The sequence below is a fragment of the Typha latifolia genome, chromosome 1 (genome assembly GCF_019914945.1).
Source record: "Typha latifolia isolate L0001 chromosome 1, TyphaL0001v2, whole genome shotgun sequence".
NCBI lineage: Eukaryota > Viridiplantae > Streptophyta > Magnoliopsida > Poales > Typhaceae > Typha > Typha latifolia.
The window spans coordinates 20762870-20787513 of record NC_133086.1 but is presented as its reverse complement, the minus strand read 5'-3'; the positions used below and the strand labels follow the sequence as shown (position 1 = coordinate 20787513).

The 24644-nt window shown below is 37.5% G+C and overlaps 5 protein-coding genes across 5 annotated transcripts; 1 reads left to right on the top strand and 4 right to left on the bottom strand.

Moving 5' to 3' along the window:
• Positions 1-2200: 2200 nt before the first annotated feature.
• LOC140786432 (uncharacterized) lies at positions 2201-4261 on the bottom strand. The gene has a single exon (XM_073134860.1). The coding sequence runs from the start codon at positions 3706-3708 to the stop codon at positions 2449-2451; it is 1260 nt and encodes a 419-aa protein (XP_072990961.1). The 5' UTR covers positions 3709-4261; the 3' UTR covers positions 2201-2448.
• A 2283-nt stretch (positions 4262-6544) lies between these two features.
• LOC140786435 (uncharacterized methyltransferase At1g78140, chloroplastic-like) lies at positions 6545-12117 on the top strand. The gene is made up of 8 exons (XM_073134874.1): positions 6545-7867; positions 8838-8932; positions 9066-9200; positions 10030-10111; positions 10450-10640; positions 10803-10914; positions 11635-11742; positions 11915-12117. Exons 1-8 carry the CDS (start codon positions 7724-7726, stop codon positions 12053-12055), a joined length of 1008 nt encoding a protein of 335 aa, XP_072990975.1. The 5' UTR covers positions 6545-7723; the 3' UTR covers positions 12056-12117.
• Positions 12118-13090: 973 nt separating this feature from the next.
• Positions 13091-14758, bottom strand: LOC140796683 (protein neprosin-like). Its single transcript, XM_073149792.1, has 5 exons — positions 14642-14758; positions 13989-14168; positions 13842-13895; positions 13599-13748; positions 13091-13441 (listed from the first exon to the last, which is right to left on the bottom strand). The coding sequence occupies exons 1-5, from the start codon at positions 14756-14758 to the stop codon at positions 13091-13093; spliced, it is 852 nt and encodes a 283-aa protein (XP_073005893.1).
• An 887-nt stretch (positions 14759-15645) lies between these two features.
• LOC140796591 (uncharacterized) lies at positions 15646-21574 on the bottom strand. Its single transcript, XM_073149687.1, has 13 exons — positions 21507-21574; positions 21065-21197; positions 20886-20972; positions 20610-20780; positions 20471-20524; positions 20234-20386; positions 19760-20135; positions 17061-17188; positions 16864-16950; positions 16588-16758; positions 16409-16462; positions 16190-16342; positions 15646-16064 (listed from the first exon to the last, which is right to left on the bottom strand). Exons 1-13 carry the CDS (start codon positions 21572-21574, stop codon positions 15675-15677), a joined length of 2025 nt encoding a protein of 674 aa, XP_073005788.1. The 3' UTR covers positions 15646-15674.
• A 2443-nt stretch (positions 21575-24017) lies between these two features.
• Positions 24018-24440, bottom strand: LOC140796507 (probable E3 ubiquitin-protein ligase ATL45). Its single transcript, XM_073149581.1, has one exon. It carries the CDS (start codon positions 24438-24440, stop codon positions 24018-24020), a length of 423 nt encoding a protein of 140 aa, XP_073005682.1.
• Between the last annotated feature and the right edge of the window lie 204 nt (positions 24441-24644).

The window sequence follows — 24644 nt, the reverse complement described above, 5'->3', positions numbered from 1 at the left end:
CTCTCTTATTATTTTTCACATATTAAGAAGATTATTTTGGAAAATGAAATATCTTTACCTCTAAATAAGATTAGAAAATTCTAAGCATCATCAACCTTTCCATTTGTCTCGCTGGGAGATTGATTTGGGCATTTATTTTATATCATCTTCCTTCTTTCCCAGTACACAGGAATACTACAAATTACTATATACTTTTTATATGAGAAGCACAAACTTAAAATCTTTTACTAATATACCAATTTGGTTTTGCTTGGATCTGGATTGAGATGATTTGTTTCTCTTAGTTTGTTGCAGATTATGATATTCTTATTTAGAGAACTCGTCATCCATGTGACACCTGGACTTGTGGTGCCTAATTAGTGGTGCTTGTAAAAGATCTAACACCCTTTCTTTTTTCTAAACTTATGTGTGTTAAAGTTGATCAAAACTCTTATTTGTAGTACTACAGGGGGCTGGCTTTTATTATTAGAGGGACCTAGTATGAACAAGACGAACATATCAATCAATTGAGTACTTGCGGCCCATTATTGCAATACGATGCCCTAGCATAGGCCCGATTTCGTGCATATTATCATTATTGGGTTAAACACGCTTAAAAGTGGCCTGTTTCTGTAACCACGTTTTTTTTTTTAAATTAATATGGGCTTGTATTAAGTTGGTGTAGCAGTATAGGGTCACCCTTCTCTATAATTTTTATATAAACTTTTGAACACCAAAGGCTAGTTTGGATGAGTTTCCACTAACTCCTCTCTTTAGAACCTCTTAGCCCTGCATTGAGTCATCTCCAAAACTATATTAAATCTCATCAGTTCTACCTTCCGCATCATGCACTCTTTTTTTTTTTTAAATGCAAGTGGGGGTAAAGTTGGTGACGGTGACCGGGAAGGAGAAGGAGAAAGGAACTTCTACGGCGTGTAAATATAACAGCAAAAGAATAAGAAATTTGAAAGGGACATTCAATCATGTACTAGATCAGAGGAAAATAATTCAATCTATAATTTATTTTCTATCACTGGAAGCTTTTTGTGTCGGTGAGTGGCATCGCCATGGCCCATCGAACGCGTTAATTGGGCCGGGCCCACCACTGGATAACAACGCCACTGCTTGAGTTTGACGTGATTAGAATTTCCTTTATTTCTTGCCCTCACCATTCTAAGAATTATCGAACATACGTAAACACTACGAGATGTGAAATTGTTTTAAATTTGTTTTATTATTGTTATTATTTTTTATATATATGTACACTTAGGAGACACTTTGGACTTCAGGTGCCCATGGTTTTGAACTTTAATATGTACGCAAACACAACTCCTCCCACGTAATGTGAGTATCCGAGGCACTATTCGATTCAAAATTATGTGACTTTGGAGGCTAATGGAACTTCGTCTTCTCAGTTGGACTAATCCCAGCAATAGTCTTCTTCCCAGAAGGTATGGTGGTTTGGGAGAGTAATTGATCCAATCTCACCTAACATGTAGGGTGAGAAGGAATATTTTTCTAAGGTGAGGTTGGAAATATTACTCACCTCAAATGTCAACAATTATTCGGCAGTAGTATGGTCATTATGAAAAGTGTATCTGACGATATTTTCAAGAATCAAGATACGAGAAACTAAGATTTATTATTTTAGTCCATTGGCATCGTTTTTTTTTCTTTCTTTCTAGAATGACATAATTGTTGTTAAAAGGTATGAGCTAAAGTGTCCGGGTCCATAGATTTTTAACATGTTCTCTCTTCTCGCTGAAAGAAAAAATATTTTGCACATAAAAGTTCGAAAGGCAAAGAGCTTTTACAGATAGACAACTTGGCTAAGGTCCTATTCTGGGTTAACGAGATACCTCACTTGAGACACAAATCACTCACTCAATAGTTAGAACATTACCGAAATATTATGTGTTAATTCCGAATCTTTCATCAGCGAATGATTCCAATTTCCAAACGAAATCAACTAAACTTCGTCAACATTTGTGTCAATAGAAATTTTGCTCCTTTTTGAAAACTTCATCTTAACGGGAAATTTTATAATTTAATTATATATATGTATATTTAATTGAGTATATAAAACTGGGTGAACATATATTTTATTATGCACAATAAAATTTATTATTATAAATTAAAATTAAAACAGTTAAATTATGAAAGCTGATATTGGGAAATTCAACACAATAATTTTGAGGGAAGAACAGAACGCAACCCAAAATCCTGATAACTGTACATCTTATTCGAAATTTTCTGCTCGTTATAACTTAGTTAAACATTGTCTACAATCTTGCTTACAAATTGACAAGGCCTAAAGAAATAACTTTAAATAAGAATAAAATAAAGTGGAAAAGAACCTAACGGGATTTCCCGCTGTCCATGCAATAAGAAAGGAACTATTTTGGATGTTTTCTCCGTTGTCAAAACTTACCAAAATAAATCCCCCCTTTTTTTTTAATTCTCCAACGCTTAATTCTGTTTCCCGTCCTCTTCCCCTCCTATGCTAACGTACGCCTTCTTCCTCCTTTCCGCGCGCGCGCACGCGCAGATCACGAGGAAGCACACGGCGTACACCCCATGCACGCGCCAGTTGGCACGCGGCGCCTCTCCCATCACCGCCCGGTGGAACACCGACGCGTAGTAATGCAAGCCCACGGCCAAGCCCACCACCATCTGCGCCAGCCCCAACGCGCGGTTACCCTCACTGGCGGACGAGGAGAACACCAAGTCGACCAGCTGCAGTACCAGGTACATCACATACCCGAGCGACTGTACCGCCTGAGTCCACGTGTACGAGGCGGGCGACGTGGCGTAGAAGAACTTTAGGGGCTCGAGTCCCGTCAGCAGGGCGGTGAGCGCGAGCGTCGCGAAGTAGATGGCGAGGTACGCCTGGACGAAGAGGAGGAGGAGGCGGAGGATGGAAAGGTAAGAACCCAAGCGGCGCACCAGGGCAGTGAGGAGAAGCAAGGGCATTATTAGGAATAGGGCGGAGGCGATGGGGGCTATTATCGGGGCGAACTTGCTTCCCAGATAGGGCTTGACTCCCTTAACGATGCCGGCGTTGGCGGCGGAGATGTAGGCCTTGGAGGTGGTGGAGAGGCGCTCGAGGTCTGGGACGAGGGCTTCGTGGAGCCGCGAAGGGAGTTCCCGGAACTCCGAGATCAGATCCTGACCGTCCGATACGTCGAGCCAAGATGGCTGCTCTTGATTCGATAGCTTCGATTGCTTTGGTTTGGGGAGTGTGGCATTGAGGAGGGTCTTTTTGGATGTTTTGGTTGAATTGGAGGTCGAAAAATTGGATTGTTTGAGTTGGGTTTTTGTTGAATTGGTGGAATTCGACTTTGGGAACTTGGTTGGCTTGACGAGTTTGGTGGAGTTCTTCGGTTTGGACTTGTCGACGAGGGTCTTGTTGAGCTTCGGTAGCTTAATTTTGGTGGTGGTTGAGGAGATAGTGATGGTGGTGGTGGAGTTGGTTTTCTTTGTTTTGAGTGGTCTGGTTTGGGTCTTGGTCTCCAAGATGGGTCTTTTCTGAAGGATTTTTGAGACTGAGACCGATCTTTTTTCTTCGTTCGTGGAAGTAGGAAGGCTTTTTCTGCTGGAAAGCTTTGTCTTTTGGGATTCTGATGCAGGAGTGGATGAGGAAGAAGAAAGGGAGAAGCCAATCTGGAAGAAGAGGAGGAAGAGGAAAAGGAGGAGGAGAAGGGTGGTGGAAGAGGATAAATGCGACATTTTGGGAACTGGGGTATTGCTTAGGAGAGTTATGGTGATGAATGCATTTGAGCTCTTTATATATGAAGCAGAGAAGAGAGAGGGAGAGAGACAGTAATGAATTATGTTAGGAGAATTTAAAGTGGGAAACGAACCACCACACCATTGCACTTTGACAATGCAAGATGGGAGAAGGGTGGTCACAAGCTCACATGAAAGCCGAGTGGAGACAAAGGGTTAAGGGTGAATGAGTCAGCAAGGAGTGTAACAGAGCTGAGCATTATTTGGGGAATAAAGATACAGGAAATCCTACGTTTTCTTGCTCAGGAATTTGATAATACATATCATATTCTTGGTAGGTACATTCCCCAATTATCTCTCTATCAATTCTAAATGGGTGTGCTTTTTACTTGTAAAAGAGCGAAATAAATTTATGGATCTGGCCCACTGTTCCTCTTATTTTGAATCTATCTTGGTAGATGAAATTTATTGGTGTAAGTTCTCTGTCTGGTTGTCATGTACTGAGAAATACTAGTTCTCAATTGTCTTGTAGGATATAAACTAATTTTCATTTGTATCATGTAGGAGAGTTGGAACTGTTGTTTGGACTTAAGATGTTGCGTGACCTCTTACTGCAGTGAGCTCCAATCCCAAAAGGGATACGACTGTTCTCTGATTACAGTTCCTGCTCTCTCATTGTTTATTTGTTCTCTTGTTAGACAATTGCATGTGAGTGTCCAATTCAAGGAAAAAAATTAGCTCAGGTGAATTTTGGCTCCTCACTTTCTTCTTTAGTCATAGCTTTTGAATTTATGGCTATTTATGGCTCTTTAGACTGCAATTGGTGATTCTTTTATGTGTTTTGTGATCTTGGATGCTAATTTCTGTATTCCATTATCATGCAACTTGTATTATATTGACGTTTGGTTTGTGCTTGTTAAGCAGCCCAGTATTTGTGTGACCATGTGCATGAGTGACAAGTCTTATAGTTAGTATGTGCTCCTAGCTTGTCTGATAAAATTAAGAAAGCAAAAAAAGTAAAGAAGCCACCATGTTTTACAAGGAAAGCGGCCCATTAGAGATCCTTTTACCACAAGATTCTCAAGTGCCTCGGGGACCACTTCACAATGTAGTGTGGTGATGTTGTGCTACTGACTTACAATTAGGATCCTCCAAAGGATCACTGCTTGCTTGTTACTGATTAATCTCGAAGCATTCGTCTGTTGTTCAGGTGGACTCAGCTATAGTTGTATGGCTAATCTTCAGATGGAAGGCACCATTCCATATGGTAGGGAATGTGATGGTACCTCGATAACAACCCCGGCTATCGGAGGGATCCAGCTTACAGCTCTTTGGGCCATTACTTTCTTTAGAGAAATCGAGTTGAGAAGAGTTGCTAAGGCAAAAATACTCTATGTGAAGAGTTTACATGGTGAAATAATTTTCAACGAAACTGATACATGTCAAAATGCAATTCACTTATGATCCACATTAAGATGAATATGCGTATCTTCCTTGACAAGCCACAAGTGATAGAGATTTCATTGGCTAGATATAGGAAATCTTGTCTGAGATGAATCAGGGAAGGGTTTTTATTGATTGATGCAAATCTGATGAAGGGAAATCATCCAGTTCACATTCCAAATCATAATTTGATTATGATTGGAATGTATAAATATATTTCAGTAAAGACTGTACAATATTTTGCCAGTTTCTGAGTATGCAAAAGCAGGTACGTCTCACCTCCCTTTTGGTTTTGTTGCCACTAATGATAATTAGGTATGGAATTATGTCATGATTGAAATAGCCAAGATGTAAATTTGGTATTCCTACAAGAAAGTATGGAATTATGTATGTAATTATGTAATTACAAGAAAGATGTAAATTAGGTATGGAATTATGTCATGATTGCTTTTTAGAATTCTGTAGCTCTCTCTCTCTGCCTCCCCCCCTTCTGGACTGTACCAAAACAATGAAATTGGACCTGCTTCTGAGGGTGCCCTTAGTGTTGGCATAGTGCTCGCTTGTTCTCAGTGCTTGTTGGTAGATCCATAGTTATTGCCTTATTGGCATGGCATTCCCCTATCTGGTTGTTATTCCCTTCTGTGGAAAAGGTGGAAGTTTTCAGCGGTCCTTCAGGAATCAAGAACTTAACGATGGCTTGAAGAGACCCCATCTGTACGGTATTCCATATGCAGAGAAGGTTTAATAATGTTCTTACTGATGAAAGGTACTCATTTCAATAGTGTTTCTGTTGTTTAACTGAATCAATATAGTTGGTCCGCAATTAGCCTCGATGTAGGTCTATGAACTCATAATGCCCTGTTTTCTGTCTTCTTCTTTATTGCATGCCATAGCTGTTGAGTTATGCTTCATGTGTCCCTGAATATTGTGATATTTTTTCTATTCCTACAGTGAAATTGTATTATTTACAACTATCAAGGATCACAACTTGGTGATTTGTTATTACGCCATTGAGAAGGAAATGTCAACCGCCATCTCCACCAGCAGCAGTCTGATTAAGTAGAAGAAAGCAATAGGGGTGGGGGAGGGAGGTGAGGCCAACGGAATCAAACACAACCATTTGTTGGTGGGCAAACTGCCTCCTTGCTCTTCTATCATGTGTACGGTAGATGCCTTTAGGATTCCTAATCTATGGATCTTGGGTCCTTCAGTTGTACATCCTGCTCGGAGAGAATAGAAACCAAATATTATATTAAGAAAAAAGACAGCTATTAAAAAGAAAACAAATCCTAATCTTAAAGTGACATCCAGAAATTCATACGAATAACTAATTATTAAACCGACGTAGGCGACCTCATCTTAAAGAAGTCAACCAATTACAGTATCTCTTGTTTGATCAATCTCGGTTTGAAATAATTTCCCCGTTTATCCCAGTGAATTTTTTTCCATGTAGGCCCTAGCAGAATTCTCTGTTAAGATTTGACAAAAAATATTTCCTTCCTAGAGTTTTTTTTTTCTGCTGCATATGGGTGTTTTCCCCCACTCTTTCTCTAGCTCATGGTCGGGGAAGGGGAGAGGCCACTCCCGATTTAGCTACTCTTTTGTTTCTCTCTATCCTCTCCCGCTTCCCTCTTTTCTATTGTGTCTCTTCCCCTTCTTTCTCCTCCTCTTCCATGTCAGTTCGCTCTCTCGTACTTTTCTCCGTTGTCACTTGTTTTGTCGTTGCCGATCTACCAATCTCTTACATTCTCTACCATCTCATGTCATTTGTAGCTGAACCTGCAGGGTGATGGCGTCGGAGGTGGAGCCTCAGCCCTGCCACCTTGTGGCTCGAGCTGAGTCAGTACCGGTCGCTAGAGTTTTCCTTCAATGCTGCAGTCTGGCCCTAGCCTGGCCTACCGTCGTCATCCTCCATCTGTTTATATTTCGACACACAACCCCTCCGTCTTTGATAGCAAGTTCCGTGCTTCGCTGCCTTGATCCGCCTACCTCCATATATTTACTGCCTTGATCCGCCTGCCTCCATATATTCACTGCCTTGGTTCGTCCCTCCCTTATTTTGTTGCAACTTGACAATCCCCATATTTTTCGTCACCCACCGAAAGCTTTTTTTTTTTTTTTTCTCGTTGTGTTGATGTTAGGGGGTGAATTATTGTTGTGTTATAATTGTTCGTTGTTGTCTATTGTTTAGTTTGTAGTTGTTATAGATTAGTTTTAGTTATTACTGTACTCTAAAGAAAATGCATGAGATGGAAGCAGTGATCTGATGAGTCGGACCACGTAGGAATTTGACTCTAAACCAAACTCCAATCCTGTTTTGACAGCCCTACTTGCACCTTACAAGCGAATATGATATGCGATGTGACTGGACCCACCATGCCTGGCCGACCTGGATCAATGCCTTCCAGCCACTTGGGTCCTTGGATTTGGTGGTTCTAATCAACAACCGTCATTCGTCTCGACTGGTTGTGTTTCGTGGATATCCGAACACCTCTGGGTTACTGCGTTACTGCTAAGATTGGGGTCACTGTTCTATTTGAGAGAGAGAGAGAGAGAGAGAGAGAGAAAGAGAATGGCGGGAGCAATGGGAAGCATGGGTGTCTTCTCGCGCTTCCTCCTTAATCCTCGTCGAAGCATGCTACGAGCAACGAAGCCTTCGCTCTTGGCTACGATTCGAGCCTCCTCTTCTTCAAACGCCACCGTGGGAGCCAACGCCGTAATTTTCCACAAATTTTCTCTTCTTTTTAGGTGCATCTGTCTCTTTTTTCTCGTATTATCTACGTAGTTAAAGTTGTGTTATAACAAGGTGTGTCGGACTTTTTGACGTATATGAGTTGGGTGACGCATTTCGTCAAACAACTCGTGAGTTAGTTATAGACCAAGAAAATTAGAGTGGGAGCTGCCAAAGTGGTTTGGTATATGGACGTTTCGCGATGGGCTTTGTGTTGCACCTGGAATAGATACACTACTGACGGAAGAATCTTCTATAGGGAAAGCTGGATTTTAAGTTTTAGAAGCAGAGTTCTCTCCATAAATGGGTTAAAGGCATACCACAATCGATCAAATTGTTATGTTCCTTTTCTGGTCATCTATCATCAAAATTCTCTTTATCTTTGTTTCCCTATTTGGACATGAAGATGGCTATTCTGCTGTGATCCTAGTGCTTCCTTTGTCATATAATTGTTCAATACGAGTAGAACTACTACTTGTGGTTTAGCTGGTTGTAGTGCTATCAATAATTCTCAATTCTCTGAAAGTTATATCCTGTTAATCCTTTGGTTTATTTTTTGTGACTTATAATTGATGTGAAAGTTTAACATATTGAAAAATTAAAGATTGACTATATTTGTTTATGAACATGACCTTGTAAGATTTTTTGTGGCACTACTTTCTGAAGGAACTTTATGCAAAACATGCTCTTGCCAACATTTTTATCTTATGATTACCCAATCATTATCTTCAACTTGCTCCTGAATATAGCATGCTTAGTGGGCCAATACAATATTCTAATTATCTAATATATGTCAAGCTCGTACGGTGTTTTAAGTTTTCATCATCTGAACCTTTATCAAACTAATTCTTCTCGATGCGTACCGTGTTATATCCTGCTTTGTGATGATCTAAGTGCCCGTTGTACTGAGTCTGACGTCCTTCTCTTATTTCATTGTAACATGCTACCTTTCCAGGATCCTCTTCAAGATTCAAGAGTTGATACCAATACGCACAAGTTAGCTTGTCCAATTTGTTACTATCCTTTGATAAATAGAAGTGATCAAACATTGTAAGTGATTTATAGTAATATTAAGTAATATTATCTTACTGCTCTCTGGCATCTTTTAATTACTTCATATTTTTCTTGTAGCTTAGATTACAATCTGTTTCTATATATGTTTTATCTGATGTGTTTCAAGCAGAGCATCTAAGTCTAGTCTTGAATGCACTATTTGCAAGAGAGAATACACCAGTAATGAGATATATCTTGATCTGACGGTAGGCAGTGGCTCTGCAGAGTACTCTGAGACTAAGCCAGCTGCAACTGAACTTTTCAGGTACATGAACTTATCTTCTAATATAGTCAAATTGATAACCGACTGAGAGAAAATTGTGATCACGTTGGGCTATGAATTCCACTTCATTTTTTCTTTTAAGTATGGACTTAATTAAGTCATAAAGCCTTAGCATTACTAAGAGCAATGTAGGTTAACTCTTGCAACATTTTGCAAGTTCTCCAGGAGATTTCTTCCTTCAATATGTGATAAGGGTTATAGCATATGCCAGCGAATATAGGTTATTTGAAAGTTTGAAACTATTATTTTGACAGGTTAGGAAATCATTAAGTAAAATACTGCTCTCTTTTTTTCTCCTTTTTCTCCTCTAGGTTAACAGGTAACAATTTTTCCATAAGGATAGTGATTCTTCAGTGCAAGGTCTCAAACAACAAACCCCAACTCAGCATCTAACAAATGGATCAATTTTGGTAAACCCCTAACTCTCTCAGCTTATCTCAAACTGTGCATAGAGGGACATTAGAGTGCTGTCTACTTGGCATAGGAAGTTCTTTAAACAGTACTGTTATCGCCATGGACGTGTCTATATGAATACAGAATTCTTAAGAAAACAATATATAAAAGCAAATACTGACAACATTATTGCAAGATACTAAATGATCTACAAAAAAGTAATTACACAGCATTTTTCTTGAGACAAGAAACTAGATTGGAAGTTTGGAACTATTTTGAGTTTGTGCTACTCATGGAAGGACTTGATATAAAATGCCTACAATGCATATGTATATTGAGCTATTGACAATTGTAAGTGTTGATTTGATTTTGTTCAATTTGATTGTAATTATCTTCATATATATATTTTATTCTACAGGAGTCCATTAGTATCATTTCTTTATGAGAGGGGATGGCGTCAAAATTTTGTATGGGGTGGCTTTCCTGGACCAGAAAGAGAGGTTGAGGTTCTATGACTCATTTTCTTCAAGCTGTATATTGCTGTTTAGAGTTGAATTATAGATCGTTCATGGGAAGTATTTTTACTAATATCATTTTATGCCTCACAACATTTGTACAAAGGTATAACTGTACAAGCATTACTAGGGGGCACTTTATAGTTTTTTCCTTTTCTCTATTTGATTTTGCAGTGCCCTCCATAAACTCATACAAAAGATGCATTTTGGAATACTATACTTTCTCTCGTATTTTGATTGTCATTTAGTGTTTTGCAATTTTCAATGTTGAGTACTCTAATTGAATGTTAATATTTTAGAAACAATTTAAAATGTGGCTGCAGTTTGAAATGGCTAAAGATTATCTGAAATCGACAGTAGGAGGAACAATTGTTGATGCAAGTTGTGGAAGTGGCTTATTTTCAAGGCAATTTGTTAAGAGTGGAATGTATTCTCTTGTTGTTGCTTTGGACTTCTCTGAGAACATGTTGCGGCAGTGTGATGAGTTTTTTAAGCAAGAAAACATTTCAACAGAGTAAGTCTCCTACGAGATATATAAATTAGGGGTTAATGACATTATGAACATATAAAATTATATTCTGGAATGCCTTCTTTAGTATTGTCTACCAGTGGTAGAGGCCCAGCATGGAACTACCTAATAGAAGACCTCTCATAATATTTGACTACTTTCTTGTAGGAACTTAATCTTGGTGAGGGCTGATATATCCAGGCTTCCATTCACTTCAAGTTCCATAGATGCGGTGCATGCAGGGGCTGCATTACATTGTTGGCCATCACCATCTTCTGCTGTAAGCTCCTTGACATATTTTGTCTACCGGTAACTTTTAACTCATGATGTTATGGTTATACTTCTGGTTTTCTTTTGTAGGATTTCCTTGGTTTGGCTTTTCCTTTTAAAGGTTTAGGTCTGATATCTTGTCTAGATTTTTCTTGGCTATCATCCTTAAAGCAAACCCGCCTTTTATAATTTCTGATGATTAAGAACTTTGAAGATTTTGTCCTGTCTGGCCAATTTTATCCACTCATTCACCTCTAAATTATTGACTCAAATAATCTTGTGTATATTTTCCTCATTCCAGAAACTAGTCTCTCTAACCCTTTTTTGTAACATCTAGTTATGTGATATTGTCTGTTAAAAATGATCTCTAGATACATATGAGAGTTTAAGTTGATAGAAGGAAGCTCATTAAACAAGTATTGCATTGCATTATATTGTGCTTAGATCTTCTATATACCAAAATTTTGCATGCCCTTGGGTCCTTATCTTAGTGGTGGTTATACTTAGCATTTGTGGTTATTTAGTTTGTCTAGTATGGAAGTTTTAAAACTTCTATGATCCCCAAAGAGATATGCTGTATATATCTTTCCAATATTGTTGCAAATTGAACTCTTTTAAGGTCATGACTTGTTTCCCCAGTAGGTTAAAGAGACTAACCCTTCTATTAATATCTTTCATTGTGGCTATACATGGCGCCTGCGCTAACTTGAGCGTTGTTGCATTTTTGCAGGTTGCAGAAATAAGTCGAGTTCTTCGTCCTGGAGGTGTATTTGTTGCTACCACGTTCATTCTTGATATTTTCCCACCAGCTATTCCTGCCTTGAGAACAGTTCGCCAGGTAATGTGATAATGAAAATTTTCTATATACTGATTTTATTTTTTTATGAAGCTCAAAATTGCTGCAGAGAAATAAGATGTGCTGTAACATTAGTGAGAGAATATGTTTCAATTACTTATAATATGTTCTCCAATTATTGTCTTCATAAGATGATCTTGCATTTGTTTTGCAGTATATCTCCCAAATTGCGAGCAATACCATCTATCTATCGGAAGGGGAACTTGAGGATCTTTGTAGAGCTTGTGGGCTAATTAATATTACATGTACGAGAAACGGATCTTTTGTAATTATCTCTGCCACTAAACCAAGCTAATCAATATACCATCTAGATAAATCATTTAAAATTATAATAGCCAAACAAATTTTCCGTTTTTATTGGCGACATGAGTTGGATGAATAGGTTGATACCTTTTCGAATGCTTGATATAAATTTTTTTTTCTTTGTTAGTTTTCTTTAAAAGAGAACTGAAGGGATTAAGGTTGCACAGTTCCATTCATATGCAAGTATGCAATCATTGGTTTGGTCTAAAAGATGTAATATATTGTGAAGACTTTCTTAACAGACTGTGAAACATTGCAACTTGTATTCTTTTGTTGAAGTTTGCTTTTCTTTCTCCTCTTCCTTTTGAGAGGTGAAGAATTGGTACCGCAGTCTGCTTATCTTCTTCTTTAGTAGAAAAGTAATCTCCATCATTATATGCTTTTCGTGCTATTGATCATTGTGTGAGTTAGATTCTAATTCAACTTTGCAGTTGAATAGCTGCAACTTGTTGCTAAGAATTTTTTTTTTTTACGAAACTCAAGTAGTTTGTTCTGTTCTCTGTCCTTTGACTCGACTCCTTGGGATGGAAATGTGTTGCATATTTGACTTGTAGTTCAATATTTATCTATGTAGAGTAGAAAATACAAATGCATTTACCCTATCACACACATACTCTTTTTTATGCAACTTTTCTTAATAACGACTCAGAAGGCAAAAGAGACCCTCTTAATAAAGCAGCTGTCCGTCTTAGCTGCTTTGATAGGTTGTCCATAATCGCGGTATTTTCCCTCTCAAAAAGATTGGGTTGCATACTTGCATCTCAGTCCCCATATTTTCTCACTCAAAAAATAAAAATAAAAATAAAAATAAATCAGATGATGCAGAGTCCTCCTGGTCCTGGATTCCTATAAATTGTGAGATATACTTTTCTTAACCACGCATATGTCTAAGATGCTGAAGAGATTGTTATTTTCTTTTGCACAGATTAATAAAGAAAACATCATCTTTACTGCAGCAAATATACTTGGATATTTATATTATTTCAAGAAACTTTTCAATTATTCATAAAATAAAAAAAGAGAGGATCTAATTGGTGCAACCACCAGGCCCACCGTAGTGGAATGTATCATAGACAAAATAACTGACTTGATAACAATCCTTGTTGTCAACATAGTCGCGGAGTTCATCCGGAAGATATTTCTGGCCGTTTTGACCAACATACTGAACACCTTTAAAATACGCTGGACCGTCACCTAGGGAGTGGCCATTGCCCATAGGAGGACTAACTCCGCCCTTCAAAAAGGACACATGCCCGCCGAAATAGATCTGGTCCGCCCTGTCTGCTAAGCCACCGAACAGAGTTTTGGGGAAATAACCCACCGGGCTAAGATTATCATACTGCCCATAGTACAGCCACCAATCTCCACTGATTTGATCCTGTCCGTTATTTCTTTTTTCACGTTAAAACTTTTCTTAATGAGATAAGGGCATAATACATCCAAGTTAATCTTCCTTCTTTAATTTTTGCATTAAAAAAAAAAAAAAAAAACTAAAAACTAAAAACTACTACTGCCCATGGATGTTATATATATACCTTAAATATTCTGAATGTTATATCAGACTGATTTCCCTTGCCAGTGGAAAGTGGGTCAACAACATCGCCAGGAGTAATCACAGCACCATTTAGAGAACGAAAACCCTCACAACGAAGGTCAAAGCATCCCGTCTTTCGATCTGCATCTGCCTAGTTATTCCAGAAAATAGAAGAAAATTGCATCGGATGACAAAATTAAATTTAATAATTAGCAGAGTTTGAAGAAATATTGGGTACACTTACTGTCCAGGATATAAAGAACCGAGCAAGAGAATCACCATAGAATTTAGGGTCCACCTGTACACAAAAAGTTAATTCCCCTAATACTCAGACATAAGCCAGCGATTTATTTGATACGTCGGAGGAATTAATAAAAGAAAAATGACTTACAGTCCATCCAACGAGAATTGCATTGAATTGATCACGTGGACCACGTTGTCCATATAAAACCCCGATTAAACCTGCAGTCGATCGGTCGGCTTTTAGGTATGGATAACTGTATACCGCCAATGTCGCTTCAGCCCCATAGTAACTCCATTTATCATTCGGCTTTGACTTGTATATTGCCCACTAATGAGCAAAGAGGAGAGGAAAGTCCATCAGCTACTAACCCAGTTCTATAATTATATTGGTAAGAAAACAAAAACTGCCTTAAGACTTCAAACTTTAACAACAGCCTTATCGTAAGAGAATTTGTCATGATGCCACTCCTGTATTTTGCTTTTGAGAGAATAGAAACAACCATACAAGATAGGTTGATATTTTAGAGGAATATTAGATCATATGAAGACTATAACTGATGTCTCACATGTTGAATAATGTCAGAGTCTTCTGTTAAATGAGCATTTCCAAAGGATCTGTTCGATTGTAGTCGCAACCCTGGATACATTCCACGATGTGTATTAGGTCTCAGTTTAGTTTCTTCTTCTTCTTCTTCTTCTCTTGTGTAACCAGATGGAATATTTTCCTGCATCGCAAAGATCAACTGATATATATAAAAGAAGAAAATGATTCAAATAGTGGATGGTATTGAGGTAATTTACTTGGGTCTGTGTCTCCCCGTGTTCATGGTGAGGGACTTCGCTTCCTGTCACTTGGTGGATGTAAACAACAGAAAGCCATATGGAAGCCAAAACTATGACTCCTTTGTAAGCCGCCATGTTTTGAATCTATGTAAGATTTTAATACCCTTTACAAGACTCTTATAGGACTTGGTGATGACCAAGGCCTCGCGCGGCAATTAATTAGTTGCCATAATTCTTCTTTTTTTGGATTAAGCAGTTGCCATTATTTTAAGGTCCGGATACCTTGCAGACTTTTTTATGCCAATATATTCTGGTTTCGTTTTACAACGGACATAATGAATATTAATAAGATGCATAATTAATCACCCGGTGAAAAAAGAGAGTGTTCCTATAATTACATCTAGCACAAGATATGGGCATTAAATTTGTTAGGATATATTTGGGACCATTCTAGGTGGAATTCAACAAATTTTTTGGATAGATTTTAGTTGATACATGAGTGGCCAAGTGTAGATCTTATTGAATTCAATGTAAAGCCATAAAAATATGTGAGCCCATTGATTTATTATAAATAAAGTAGGCCTTATTTACTCCATAATCCTAATTGGTTTCCCAATTTGAGAACTAGATTAATCAAGGATCAAAGATGAAAAATACATGTATAACCACAACTTCCTGTGTTCTAGATTACTTATATATATATATATCGATCCAAATATTATCTTACACTATATTCTCCGCATTCTCTCTCTCTCTCTCTCTCTCTCTCTCTCTCTCTCTCTCTCTCTCTCTCTCTATCTAATTGTGTGTTCTTCTGACTGTTTTATGGAAGTTCACAAGACTGCTCATCAGTTAGCTCACAGTGGACAAGAGCATGAACAATTCTTACTGTTTGGGTAGATGTGTTTCCCACCTATCTAGGTGAAACTTATATAAGGATGCATCGGGTACTTGTCTAATTTGCTATTTGCTAATTTATGCTTAGCTGTTTAAAAGAAAATGATGACATTTATTAAGTCCACATAATAAAAGAAAATATCCATCTTATTCACTAATTAGTGCAACCCCCTGGTCCACCATAAAAGAACTTCCAACCCTCATCGCCTCCAAGTCGTTCTGAATCAGTGAAGGGTCCGATTTCGTAACAATCTTCCCTGTCTACGTATGACAATTGTTTGCCATCGACAGGAGTGATTTCATTCCCTTCTGTAGAGATGTAGTAAATATTTGCAAAATATGCACCTTTGTTGTCTTCCAGTGAAAAATGCCCACTTCCCATTGCAGGACTCATCTCGTCTTTTAAGGAATTCACAAATCCACCCCATTCGATCGAGGATGCTCTATCTGCCAAACTAGTGAACAGAGACTTCGGCCAGTAGCCTATTGCTCCCCTGTTCTCTCCATCTTCTCTGTATAACCACCAATCTCCGCTCTGTGAATCCTATAATCATAATAATAACAAGAAATCATTCGGAAGTTTAGACACGCACACATATATATATATATATATATAATATGTACAAGCACAATGGTTTTAATTTCATTTTCTCATATCTTCTCTCATACCTTTTGTATCCGGAGTTCGATCCAGAATCGGTCTACACCATAAAGGGATACTGGTGTTACTGTACGTCCTGGCACAGACGTCGTTGATAAATTAGCCATGACAAAGCCATCGCACTGAAAGTCATAGCAGCCTGTTGACTGGTAGCCATCTGCCTATAAAATGGACTCGATCAGATAATGTTTATAAGAGTGAATGGAGACTTTAATTTTTATACTCACTGTCCAATAAGTGAATAAATGAACGTCGTTGTCACCGTATACTGCTGGATTTACCTGAAACGATAAGTGCATAATAAGTGACAGCATTCTCAGTTTATATATATATATATATATATATATATATATATATATATATATATATATATATATATATTTGGGTGGTCAAAGAGTGTACACACTTGCCATCCTGCTTGTACTGAATTGAAGTTTTCTACTGGACCTCCCACACCATTCGCAACCCAAATCACTGCTGAGCTTACTTGGTTTGGTTTAATGTCTGGTACTCCATACACAATTATTTTGGCTCTAGTTCCATAATACTCGCCATTTACTGACTGATAAACAGCCCACTGCACAAAAACATTATACTGGTTACTATCTCACAATGTAGAAGATTCAAGTAAATAGTTTGATCAAAAGGAGAACCATATAAAAGGTTATAGCAAATCTCTTACATGGCTGACAGAATTTGGATCTTGTTTTGCATCGAGATGGTAACGTGTCATGAACGGTAGCTCCGAGCTTGAAAAAGAATCATTACTCTGTAAGAGTAAAGTGTAACGCAAGTTTGTTTAATTGGTTACTTAGACAATTACTGATGCAATATACACATCATCATTAGTTTTGGTTTTACAAACATAAGATTAATCACCTGATTGGAGTGGTTTACCAATGCATTGCTCTCTGCATGTAATGGCCTTCCTCTAACTCGGTGAAGGGAGATGAGAGAGAGAAATATGGAGGCCAGAACTAAGATCCTCTTGATGGCCATGCTCTGGCCTGTGACAAGTTTCACTGATCAAGCAGGATTCGTACATGAAATTATATAGACTTCAGATACGAGGCATTCATGGAATGGCTTCCTGGGTCAACAGTTAATGCCATTTATGCAACCAAATCAGATGATATTATCGCTCCCGTGATTTTGAATACTAGATCTATATATGTACATAAAATAATCACTTCCTCCCATTTTCTTTCTGATTTGCTTAACCAAATCTCATGTCATTAATTTTATTGACATAAATCGATCAAATGACACTGGTAATTGCTTTTTTATTTCATTTGGCTTATAAAACTGAAATTAATTTGCTATTATCCGTGGCAAACTTACGAAAGATCTAATAAGAAGGAACAGCAAATACTAACCAAACCTGCCAAAATTTAAAACACGTCATATCTTTAATAGTCCACCGTATATCTAGTAAGGGTCAAGGGTAGGCCCATCTGGCCTGCCAAATGATAGTTGGACAATTTTCTTTTTATCAAAGTCCATAAATAATACATTTCATCAGGATTCGAGGTTACAATTCGTAACATAAGGTAGATAACTAGATAAGTCCATTCTTGACGAATATAATAATAGTAAATACATAGATTGGCTATTTTATGAGCTACATTATTACACTTGCTGTAAAACATGATAGAGAGTTTTAAGATATCCACCTAAACTTTCTTGGGTTATAGTATAAATAATCCAGTCAATGATATTGCACCACCAGTCCACCGCCAAAAGCCAGCACGAGATACTCGCATCATGAGTAATATTCTAACTAAAAATATACATTGCATTTATACTATGTGAGAGCTATTTTGGAAGTTAGTCTTATGGAAAAGAAATAATGGCAACTAGTGATACTGACAAAAAAATAAATGTTTCCATTTATCCATTATGTAGCATTATTAGTTAAAGAGAATTTTAAAAGTAAGCGTGGCCCTAGATATGATGATCGGGCGGGTAGGCTTGGCTGAGTTTAGGCTAGGTTTTTTTAATTTATTGGGCTTAAATAATTATTCACAAAACGATCCACAAATTACTCGGGATGGGCCGGGTAAGAATTCAGATAGAATTCTTTAATCTATTATGACCCGCTAACTTACAGGATATCAAGCTTAGGATGGGTGTAACGGGCCTAGCATAATGGACCGAATTTAAAAATATTATATTTTATGAGGTCGAGCATAATGAGCTTCTTTGAAGATATTTTAGTTTTGTTTCATAAAAATATGCTTATATATTAATATGCTAAATTTTTTATATGGGACTAAAAAATAATAAAAATAAACATGTATAACGAATCATACCACAAGCGGGCTTAGTAGGCTGGGCAAAGCGGCAAAGGCCTAGCTCATACCCTCGTTACCATCTCGGACTCGGATGAGGCTGGATCAAAACCGGGCTCAGCCAGGCTTGAGTAGGTCGAGCCCTATGATCACGTCTAGCTGAGCCCCCTCTTTGGACTATGGCTCCACATGTATATCTCTTTTATATAAATAGTGGTGGAAACTTATTCAACCTTATCAGCTTACCTAATAAGGGGGCATAATCTTCTTCATGGTATCATTATGGTTTGATTAGTTCCCTTAAAAAAGATGTTTTATGTTCACATTCTTGTATGTCCTTGTTGAAAGATGTTTTTATTTTTTTTTAGGAAAAATATGTAGGCACTAATATTATTTAATTATTAAGCAAAGCTTAATGCACAACAAAAAGGAAAGATCGACAATTTTTTGACACAAGTCTTTCAGTTTATTATAACAGTAAATAAATATTATGATAATAAAAATAAGATATCAAATCCACTGGTGCTAACAAACTATAATAAGAAGAACAACCTTAGTAGATACACAGATGTAGAAGACCTAATATTAACCAGCGGCTCTATTGTGACTCAGCAGTCATAGATACATAGCCGTGTGATCCACAAAGACCGAAAAATAATCTCCAATCAACGAGCGATAATACAGATATGAAACAAAAAGACCAAAATACAGACATGCTGATTGGAGATGTGGTATAGCTGCGGAGAAGGGTGACTTGCAGTAGGAGAATGCGATTGCCGAGAAGGGAGGGACCGAGGGAGGTGAGAATGATGGTGGCAACAGTCAGGGAGCTAAAATCTCTAGTGTCCAGAAATTGCAGGTTGATCACATTAATGTTGGATTAATTAAGACTGTCAACTTCATCTTAGTAATTATCCGGTGGATGATTTGAAAAGAATGTAACAATAGACAATTTAGTTGGAAGCTAGAACAACATAGAAATTGATTACTGACATGAAGCGAGTATGTTATTCTTAGGAGACTTTTCGATGCAGTAAGGAACAAACACTAATGAATCGAGCAAGAGCAACTTCCTCGATCTTATTGCTTCTTCGATGAGAATACTAGATATTAAATATTAAGTCTTCAAATCCTTGAAAGATTGTTTCTTTAAAATACTATTAGCGAGTAGAATATATAGGAAAGAAGATTAAAAAAGGAGTTCTCAATATAAGGCGTCATGAAGACATTTAATACGTCCACATAATATTATTGAAAATCTCAATCAAATTCACTAATTAGTGCAACCCCCTGCTCCACCGTAAAAGAACTTGCAGCCCTCGTCGCCACCATGTTCGTTTGTATTAAAGAAAGCTCCGACTCTGTAACAATCTTCCCTGTTCATGTAAGGTGTTTGTTGGCCATCAATTGGAACGATTTCATGGCCGTCAGAAGAAAGGTAGTTAATATCTGCAAAATATGCACCTTCTTTGTCTTCCACCGAAAAATGCCCACTTCCCATTGGAGGACTCTTTTCGTCTTTTAAGGATTCCGTATATCCACCCCACTCGATCATGGATGCTTTATCTACCAAACTAGTGAATAGAGACTTCGGCCAGTAGCCTATTGCTCCTCTGTCCTCTCCATCGTCTCTGTATAACCACCAATCTCCGCTCTGTGGATCCTATAATAATAATAATAATAATAATAATAATAACAACAACAACAAGAATTAAATTAAAAAGTTACGCATTTGTATACACATATACACTCCTCTCATACCTTTTGTATACGGAGTTCGATCCAGTATTGGTTCCCGCCATAAATGGATACTGGTGCTAATTTACGTCCTGGCTGATTCCTCGACGAAGAATTGGCCACGACGAAGCCATTGCAATGAAGGTTATAGCAGCCTGTCGACTTGTAGCCATCTGCCTATAATATGAACTCAAAAGATTTAATTCTATCGGTCAAATATTGTATGAGAGGGAATGGAGACTTTTAATCTTTTATACTTACAGTCCAATAAGTAAATAAATGAACGTCGTTGTCACCATATACTGCTGGATTTACCTGAAACGATAAGCGCATAACAAATGACAACATTCTCAGTTTATATATATATATATATTTGGTTGGTCAAAGAGTGTGTACATACTTGCCATCCTGCTTGTACTGTATTAAGGTTTTCCGGTGGACCTCCCACACCATTTGCAACCCAAATTTCTGCTGAGCTTATTTGCTTTGGTTTTATGTCTGGCACGCCATATACATTCATTTTGGCTTTAGTTCCATAATACTCGCCAGGGATTGACTCATAGATAGCCCACTGCACGAAATGTTATAATTGCTTCTATCTCACAATATAGGAGATTCAAGTGAAATAGTTTGACAAAAAGGAGAACCATATAAAAGGTTATAGCAAATCTCTCACATGGCCGACAGAATTTGGATCTTGTACTGCATCGAGATGGTAACGAGCTATGAACGGTAGTGCCGAGCTTGAAAAAGAATCATTACTCTGTGAATGCAAGTTTGTTTAATTGGTTACTTAGACAATTACTAGCGCAATATAAAAATCATCGTTATTTTCACCAAAATAAGATTAATCACCTGATTGGATTGGTTTCCCAATGCACTGCCCTCTACATGGAATGGCCTTCCTCTAACTTGGTGAAGGGAGATGAGCGAGAGAAATATGGAGGCCAAAAGTAAGATCCTCTTGATGGCCATGCTTTGCTTTGGCCTGTGTCAAATTACACTGATCAAGCAGGATTCGTACATGAAATTATATAGACTTCAGAATAAGAGGCATTCATGGAATGGCTTCCTGGGTCAACAATTATTGCCATTTGTGCAGCTAAGTAAACGGATATTATCCAACTTCCTTTGTAACTCCAGGGATTTGGAATACTAGAGCTATATGTGTACATAAAATGATCATTTTCCCCTTCATGTGTTTCCCATTTTATTTCTGATTTGCTTAACCAAATCTCATGTCATTAATTTGTTGCCATCAGTCCATCAAATGACACCGCTATCACCTGTGGCAAACTTACCAAAGATTAAAAGAAGAAAACAGCAAATACTTACCAAACCTATTAAAGATAAAGATAAAAACATCTCATATCTTTAATACTAGTATAATATTTATTTCTGCACGCTTGATGCGCGTTTGGATTTTTCAAAATACGGGCATCAATTTTTCATTTTAAATCAATATTGGAAAACACTCAGAGGTTTTCTAATAAAAATGGGTGCAATAATTTTATTGGATTTCTTCTTCTTCTTCTTCTTTTGAATTTGGATAAGCATATTACTATATGAATAATTCTAATTAGACTCTTAAACTATTGTACCTATAATATTCATGTATCATAAATCAGGAAAAACAATTTTATCTTCGGAAAACTATAATTGGATTAACTTTCTAACCTACCAAAATTAATACCATTTAGATTTTAAATAATAAAGATATGATATATGTTAAACATATCTACGTTTTAAGCCTAAACATAAGGGGCTAAAATATAATTTTACTTTCTTTTTAATCTTTCTTGTAATGTGTTATAGAACTTTTTTAACAAGTCATGCCATATATGTTAGCTGAGGAATAGATATGATAAACAATAAGTGAATTGTGTTCACCTGACTCCTAAGTTTAACTTTTTGTCAAAGTGCATAGCATTTGGAGATACCTAATCCATCTAAGTAAGTTGCATTTCATAATTTTCTGATGTATACCGAAGTTTTCCCAACAGAGTCCACTTAGAAGTCATCTAATCTTCCAAAATAGACAGCATTTCATAATTTTCTGAAATTTTCACGTATCAAATCTGGGTAAAGACAAAGTTACAGCACTCGATCAGTATAGGAGAAAATGAAGCAAAGGATAAGGCAGAGCACCTGCAGCATCTGTCACAAAAGAACTCGTCTTCAGCATTCAGTTTTTTAGACAAATTGTCGTAGACAATTCGTTTTGGTAAGTATACCCTGCAAGAGATGATTAAGAGCATGAATAACATGATGAAACGTCAATATTCCCATTTTTTTTCGAGAGGATTACAAAGTCCATTTCCATTTTTTTTTTCTGTTCGGGAAGTTTTCGCAGAATTTGACTCTCTTTCGAGAATATCAACAAGCTCATTTAGTCAAAAAGATTTAAAAATTCTCGAGCGTCATGCAAAATAAACAAGAAGATGAGAAGATGGTTCATACATGAAATCAGTTAATCCAAATATAATGCTAAAAACTGTAAAGCAAGAACAGGTAAGAAAGCATGCTAGAGTTCCATAGCTTCTGTAAGAAGAAATTGTTGGATATTCAAATTAAAAAACAATACATGGATAAGTTAGGTGAGACTGTAAATAGGAAGGATGTGAGAAAAATATTACGGACAACTAGATCAATAAAATACAACTTCAGTTAAGTTTGGGTAACAACACTGCATAAAAAAATCAATCAAAAATCATGGAGATGTTTGAGCAGAGAGTGGCCCACTAGGTTAAAAAAAATATAAACCTTGGTAAAGTTAAAAGAAAAACAAATCAGTGTCTGTGTACTCCTCAAACATTTGGAAGCTCAACAAATAGCCAACTTTTAAAGAAAAGTTAGCAAAATTGACCTATTATTTAGGAGTCAACCAGAAAGATAGGCTATCTAAAATTAAAGATTATTTTGGCTTATTGTAGTTCATCTCAGCAAAATCTTACTATACAACCATAGAAACAAACTCATCACAGCATAAGCTCATGTAAAAGAATGTCTAAGGCAATGTAGGTAATAAGACTTAACGCATCTTGTTGTTAGTAGTCCTTTTCCAACAAGTATTAAGTGAGCAAACAGAGATATCTTCAAGAAGAGTGGCGTATACAGAGCTGAAAATTACAATTTCATGCTAAGCAAGTCAAAATGTTTTCATCTGGGTCTGCCAGATTGTTATTACTTGAATAATAGTCCAGTACTTGCTCCCGGAGAGGAACACAGAATAAAGTGCCTGATATTAATAAATACGTTTATTAAATTAGTAGGTTGGTTTAATCTTTGTCCAAGTGTTATCAATGAAAATAAGAGACAAAATATGTTCCACCTTCCTTTAAACAGCTCGATTTTCCATGACCTCTAGGAAGAAATAAATTGGCAGAGGAAATAATGCTCATAGAGATTTGAGACTAGTTCCAACAACGGAGTCACTAAGTTGCCTAATCTACTACTTCTTACAAGAAATTGTCCAATTGTTGTAACCCTTGAGCCTTCATAATTCATTAATATGATAATCTACGAGACGGATATTGAGTATTAGCTTTTCAGAAAGATGCTCTCTGTGGTGCTCTAGATAATGATCGATGCGATTGTAAAGATGCATGCAATTTCTAAGCAGTCCAGAAAGGTACGCCCAATGAATAGTATGTAAGATCTTCAGTGATCATTGCAGATTGGTTGAAAAGAGCATTTAAAGCTCCATAATTTTCAGATTTGATAGTCAGTTTAAAAAGCTTCTAAAACTAGTCGATTACAACGCTAATAAAAACTGTAATACGAAGAGAAAACAAAAGAAGAGATGCAACTAAACGACCACGAGGTTGCAGTTGGGGCACCTCGGACGTTGTTGGAGTGCATCCGAGATGCAATGTGGGTGGAAGAAATGTTGACAGGGGAGAACAATCACGTTCTCTCCCTCAGTCACATCCTCCAGGCAGATGGGACAGGTCGGATCCAGATTCGACCCGTCCGCCTGCTCCGGTGGGTAGCTCGCCATCGGCAAAGCTTCAACCACTGCCATCTCGAGCCCCTCAGGTGGAGGAGGCGTTTCCGGCACGCTGCCTCCGCTCGCTCCAATGCCATCGCTTCGCCACCTCCTCAGGCAGTAGACGAGAATAACTGGAGCACCGACCAGGGCAGCTAACCCCACCACCACGCCGACGACGATAGCAACGAGGGCGAAATGGTTGGACGACGTTGGTGAAGGAGGCCCAAATTGATCACCCATTGCTTTGTGCTCAGCTCTCGGACTTGGAATTTGTAATCACTTGCGCGCTTAGAAAAAAAAGCGGCCTGTCTAATAGAAGAAACGCGGCCGGTACCTAATAGAAGAAAAGCTGCGCCAAAATAATGTAGAAGAATTCTATCAATCGAATAGTGTACAAGAGTGATTGGAAACTTTAATATTTTTACTCACTGTCCAATAAGTGAA